The 5935-nt window shown below is 56.4% G+C and overlaps 1 protein-coding gene across 4 annotated transcripts; it reads left to right on the top strand.

Moving 5' to 3' along the window:
* The first annotated feature begins 568 nt into the window (after positions 1–568).
* Positions 569–4546, top strand: ZNF764 (zinc finger protein 764). Of its 4 annotated transcripts, none has more exons than XM_011982474.1 (4): positions 569–997; positions 1138–1248; positions 2890–3325; positions 3578–4546. In XM_011982474.1, the coding sequence occupies exons 1-4, from the start codon at positions 802–804 to the stop codon at positions 3801–3803; spliced, it is 969 nt and encodes a 322-aa protein (XP_011837864.1). In that variant the 5' UTR covers positions 569–801; the 3' UTR covers positions 3804–4546. The 4 variants fall into 4 exon arrangements, with proteins under 4 accessions (XP_011837864.1, XP_011837863.1, XP_011837862.1 ...); XM_011982473.1 differs by having other exon boundaries at positions 2887–3325; XM_011982472.1 differs by having other exon boundaries at positions 2890–4546.
* Positions 4547–5935: the final 1389 nt, after the last annotated feature.

Raw genomic sequence — 5935 nt, 5'->3', positions numbered from 1 at the left:
CAATCTTGGCCCACTGCAAACTCCGCCTTCTGCGTTCAAGCGATTCTCCTGCCTCAGCCTCCCCAGTTACTTGGATTATTTAGTGGAGACGGGGTTTCACCATGTTGGTGAGGCTGGTCTCGAAGTCCTGACCTCAGTTCCTCCGGCCTCGGCCTCCCAAACTGCTGATTACAAGCGTGAGCCACTGCGCCACGCCCACTCCATTGGTTTTTACACTCAACATTAGGAAGAGACTGCTGTCGCCCTGTTTCTGAGATAACAAGGACAAAACGAGAGAGTAATGAGCTGGAGACCAATTATAAAACGGTCTAGAGACGAAAACTAATGCCTGAGTTCAGTAAGGCCGAGAGGCCAGCTCCCTCCCAGGAGGCGCTTTCTTGTTCTTGCAGACCGGGGCGGAGCTCTCTGCTGCACAGCCTCGCTGGGCCGGGGACTAAACAAACGCGACTAGTTTTCAAGGCCGGCCCCTGTAGTCACCGCGGCCATTTTGGATAAGGGTACGGAGAGAACGCGGCCTGTACATACCGGGGGCGTTGTCTTGGGCACGATTGCGTAGGGGCAAAGGTCGAGTACCCGCACCGCCGCCATTTTTTATGAGGGCATATTCCATTTCTGATTATACACCCGCTGCCATCGGCACCGTTAGTTTCCATGCTCTCTAGTGCGCCCTCGGGGGGCCCTAGAGACCTTCCTCCTTCCCTTGGGCCTGGCCGCGTAGGCTTTCTCGGACGCAGGAGGTTCCGAAGGCCCAGGCCAGGCCAAGGGGAGGCAGCCGATCCGTAGTCGGGGTTGACAGTCACCATGGTGCCGCCTCTGGCCCCACTCCCTCCCCGGGACTCAAATGGGGCCGGACCCGAGTGGAGGGAGCCAGGGATTGTGAGCTTCGCGGACGTGGCCGTGTACTTCTGCCGGGAGGAGTGGGGCTGCTTGCGACCCGCGCAGAGGGCCCTGTACCGGGACGTGATGCGGGAGACCTACGGCCACCTGAGCGCGCTCGGTGAGAGCCCCACCTGCTCACCTGGGCCCTGCGCCCCCACAGGCCCTGCCGCGCTTCTGGGAGCTGCGCGTGGAGTTGGGGACCCCGGGGCCGGGCAGGCGGCTTCCCCTCAGTGTGGGGTTTGCGTTCTTCTCCCCTAGGAATCGGAGGCAACAAGCCAGCTCTCATCTCCTGGGTGGAGGAGGAGGCCGAACTGTGGGGCCCCGCTGCCCGGGATCCGGAGACGAAATGTCCGACAGAAACGGACCCAGGTGGAGTATAGGGTGCTGCTTCTCTGTTCCTGTCCCATCCCGGTATCCTCTGCCACCTCCAGCTACCTGCTTAGCAGTTTCCTCTCTCAACTGCCTTCTCAACTGCGACCAGGAGGCTGAGCCCCTGCCTGGCTCCCGGATGCAGTCTAGAAAGGAGTAGTGATGGGGTTCTGGCCCTGCCATAACCCGCCCCTGAGTCCTCACCTCTGCGTGGTCACTACACTCTTGGGGCTTTTTTTGGTGTTTTTGTTTTAGACACAGGGTCTCGCTCTGTTGCCTAGGCTGAGTGCAGTGGCAGCCTCATAGCTCACTGTAGCCTGGAACTCCCAGGCTCAAGCAGTCCTCCCGCCTGGGCCTCCAGAGCAGCTAAGACTGTACGGGTGGTCACCACGAAGCCTGGGTAATGTTTTTTTTTTTTTTTAAAGACAAAGTTTTGCTCCATTGCCCAGGCTGGAGTGCAGTGGCGCCATCTGAGCTCACTGCAACCTTCCCCTCCCAGTTTCAAGTAATTATTCTGCCTCAGCCTCCCAAGTAGCTGGGATTACAGGTGCCCACCACCACGCCTCGGTAATTTTTAATTTTTATTTTATTTATTTTTTTATTTATTTTGAGACGGAGTCTTGCTCTGTCGCCCAGGCTGGAGTGCTGTGGCGCGATATCGGCTCACTGCAAGCTCCGCCTCCTGGGTTCACGCCATTCTCCAGCCTCAGCCTCCCGAGTAGCTGGGACTATAGGCACCCGCCACCACGCCCGGCTAATTTTGTTTTTGTATTTTTAGTAGAGACGGGGTTTCACTATGTCACCCAGGCTGGTCTCGATCTCCTGACCTTGTGATCCGTCCGCCTCGGCCTCCTAAAGTGCTGGGATTACAGGCATGAGCCATGGCGCCCGGCCAATTTTTTGTATTTTTAGTAGAGACAGGGTTTCACTATGTCATCCAGGCTGGTCTAGAACTCCTGGGGTCAAGTGGTCCGCCTGCCTTGGACTCCCAAAGTGACCCACTGCGCCTGGCCTAATTTTTTAAAATTGTTATGTAATATATTTTAGAGACGGGGTCCTGGGTCTTGGTGTGTTGCCCAGGCTGGTCCTGAAATCCTAGACTGATGCTCCTTCTCTGCCTCCGAAAGCGCTGGGATTACCGCCTTGAGCCCCCACGCCCAGTCTCTTAAGCTCTGTTGACTCTACCTCCACCTCAGGACCCACCCGTGCCGTTCACCTGCAGGCTGGTTCCTCTCTCCCCGCCCGCCCCCCTTTTTTTCCTTCATTTCTTGCCCTCAGCCTTTGCGGAGTGTCCAGCCCCACTGAAATTGGCCATGCCCACCTGGTTCTGCCTTTCTTGGTGCTGTTCCTCATGCCTGGAACATCCTCAGGTGTCCGCTCCTCCTTCTGGATCAGGCCTAGATGTTCATGTCATCTCTGCCCTTCCCCCGCAGTGACATTTCCCCAGCCCCGAGGCCGAGTGGACTGTTCCTTCCCTCCCTCCCGGTTCTGTCTGGCTCAGCAGCCGAGGAACAGGTGTCACTCCTCCATCTCCCAGGGGCAGCCGGGGGTCCAGCAGGCCTGTCCCTGCCCACGCGGGCTGTGGGATTCAAGGACCAGGATGAGCCGAGCCTGAACTGTCCCGTCTTTATCTCCCAGCAGATTCCAGAAACAAGGAAGAGGAAAGACAAAGGGAAGGGATGGGAGCCCTGGAGAAGCCTGTCCCTGTGGCCACCGGGTCTCCTGGACTGAAGGCTCCCCAAGCCCCCTTGGCCGGGCCCCCTTATGGTTGGGAGCAGCCGTCCAAGGCACCGCACCGAGGACGCCCCTCGCTCTGTGCCCACCCCCCTGTCCCCCGAGCGGACCAGCGTCACGGCTGCTACGTGTGCGGGAAGAGCTTCGCCTGGCGCTCCACACTGGTGGAGCACGTCTACAGCCACACTGGCGAGAAACCCTTCCACTGCACTGACTGCGGCAAGGGTTTCGGCCACGCTTCCTCCCTGAGCAAACACCGGGCCATCCATCGCGGGGAGCGGCCTCACCGCTGTCCCGAGTGTGGCCGGGCCTTCACGCAGCGCTCAGCACTGACTTCGCACCTGCGCGTCCACACCGGTGAGAAGCCCTATGGCTGCGCCGACTGTGGCCGCCGCTTCAGCCAGAGCTCTGCCCTCTACCAGCACCGGCGTGTGCACAGCGGCGAGACCCCCTTCCCCTGCCCGGACTGTGGCCGCGCCTTCGCCTACCCCTCGGACCTACGGCGCCACGTGCGCACCCACACCGGCGAGAAGCCCTACCAGTGCCCGGACTGCGGGCGCTGCTTCCGCCAGAGCTCAGAGATGGCAGCCCACAGGCGCACCCACAGCGGCGAGAAGCCCTACCCCTGCCCGCAGTGTGGCCGCCGCTTCGGCCAGAAATCAGCAGTGGCCAAGCACCAGTGGGTTCATAGGCCTGGGGCCAGGGGCCACAGGGGCCGGGTCACTGGGGGTCTGCCTATGACCCTGACCCCTGGCCCTGGAGATCTGGAACCGCCCGTGGGCTTCCAGCTGTACCCAGAGATATTCCAGGAGTGTGGGTGACGGCCTTAAAGGTGACTATCTAGACATAACAGAGGCCTGAGATGGGCTCAGGGGCCCGAACCTCTGCGGCGGCCTGCAGGGAGGTCCCAGAATCTACAAGACCTGGCCCTGGGGTGCGGACAGTCTGATCTTGGACCCTCAGCAGCCTCCTCTGCCAGCACCTTGCTCTCAACTGCCCAGGGGTCTCGAAGGCCCCCTTTACTGAGGCAGGGCTGAGGTGAGAACCCCCAGACCTACATAAGGGGAACCAAAAGGTGTTTCTCAGCCCAGAGATGCTAAAAGCACTGAGGTAGAGGAGAACCTTGTTTTACCCATTGTTTTTTTAAAAAAATTTTAAATTATTTTTTATTCTTGTGACCCTCCCAGAACACAATACTCATTGTCTTATTTATTTATTTATTTATTTATTTATGTATTTATTTATTTATTTATTTTTGAGACAGCTTCCTGGCCTGTCACCCAGGCTGGAGTGCAGTGGTGTGAACAGGGCTAACTGTAGCGTCAACCTGCTGTGCTCAACGAATCCTCTCCCCTTAGCCTTCCAAATATCTGAGACTACAGGCGGGCAACACTACCTCCAGCTAAGTTTTAAATTTTACATAGAGATGAGGTTCTCACTGTTGTCCAGGCTGGTCTCAAACTCCTTGGCTGAAGCAATCCTGCCATCTCGGGCTCCCAAACTGCTGGGATTACAGGCGTGAGCCACCACCATGCCTGGCTCCCATTGTCTTTGTGTGTGTGTGTGTGTGTGTGTATGTGTGTGTGTGTGTGTGTGTGTGATGGGGTTTTGCTCTTGTTGCCCAGGCTGGAGTGCAGTAGCGCAGTCTCAGCTCACTGAAACCTCCGCCTCCAGAGTTCAAGCGATTCTCCTGCCTCAGCCTCCCAAGTAGCTGGGACTACAGGCACTCACCACCTCCACTGTCTTTTTACTGCCCAAGTTAAAATCCTGTGACTCTACTGGATCTGGCCTGCAGTTGTCATATTTATTGATCTGAGCCCAGGCAGTGTTTTTAAGCGATATGAGTTAGTGGTGAAGATTGAAAAGGATATTTTGCACCCAAATACAGGTTTTCTGGCGTCTTTTGAAAAATCCAAAGATTTGGCAGCTCCACCTAGGCTCCCACAAAACCACAGTTGTTGGAAGCTGAGCCAGAACTCACAATTCACCGTGGCCCGGCCACCCATCCCCACCACTCTCATGGGCTCCTGACCAAGCACCACGTGCCATTCATCATGGCTTGCTTTTAGTGTTTTTGGTGTTTATCTTAAAGTACAGCGAAGAAGAAAGGAAAGTATTTCTTAGACCCATGTCTCTGTCCAAACAGTCCTTTCCATCTGGCATTTCCCGTTCATTTATATGACTTGCTGAGCTCCTAAGGTCATTTGAGTTTGCAAACAGTGGTCTGCAGCACTCAGGTTTTCTGGAGTTGGAGAGAAAGGATGGCAGGAGAGAAGTCAAAGTCGGCTTTGTTTTAGATCTTTGCTTGTATTGCATTTTATGGTTTACAAAGTACTGTCTCCTCCATTGACTCATTGCACCTTCATAAGTGCTGAGAGAAGCCCCTTGGTTGAAGAGGGCAGCCTGGTCAGGAAGAGGCAGTCAGGACTGCCTTTCATCCCAAACCAAGGGGTGTGACCGCCATCAGCCAAAAGGCAGTTCCTGTTTTTGAATGGGAAGGTTTTGAGAGCTCCCTCCAGTCTTCTTTGGGCCTCCCTGAGATGGCCACATGCCTCAGGCCTTCTTAACCCTCCTAGACCCTGCCAGGAGGGCCTCATCACAGTTTTGAACTGGAAGAGATCTTCACTTTCCCAGGCTTTTGCAGTTGGGGGCACTGAGGCCAAGGAGGGCTAAGCAGCCTGTCCAGGATCACACAGAGACCCCAGGGTTCTTAGTTGACTGCTGACTTTCCCCGTCACTCCTGAGACCTTCACCGGTGTCTCAGCCAGGGTTCTGCAGGCATCTGCCCCTCCCTGTGATAACACCCAGCCCTGACCTGAACGAGGTCAGACTAGCCCAGCATCAGTGAAGCCCACGTACCAGATGAGTTCTGACAAAGCAGCCATGTGACAGACCAGGTCAACTCAGAATCCAGGCAACGAGGAGAGTCCCAAGGCACACAGACCTTGCATTT

Source organism: Mandrillus leucophaeus, unplaced genomic scaffold (assembly GCF_000951045.1).
Source record: "Mandrillus leucophaeus isolate KB7577 unplaced genomic scaffold, Mleu.le_1.0 Scaffold24, whole genome shotgun sequence".
Lineage (NCBI taxonomy): Eukaryota > Metazoa > Chordata > Mammalia > Primates > Cercopithecidae > Mandrillus > Mandrillus leucophaeus.
The sequence above is the reverse complement of the archived record's forward strand: the minus strand, read 5'-3'. Positions and strand labels throughout refer to the sequence as shown.

Coding starts and splice junctions, on each gene's coding strand:
- ZNF764 (XM_011982471.1), top strand. CDS start 802: ATGGTGCCGCCTCTGGCCCCACTCCCTCCCCGGGACTCAAATGGGGCC. Junction 998..1,137: donor CGGCCACCTGAGCGCGCTCG/GTGAGAGCCCCA, acceptor CTTCTCCCCTAG/GAATCGGAGGCAACAAGCCA. Junction 1,249..2,886: donor TCCGACAGAAACGGACCCAG/GTGGAGTATAGG, acceptor TTTATCTCCCAG/CAGATTCCAGAAACAAGGAA.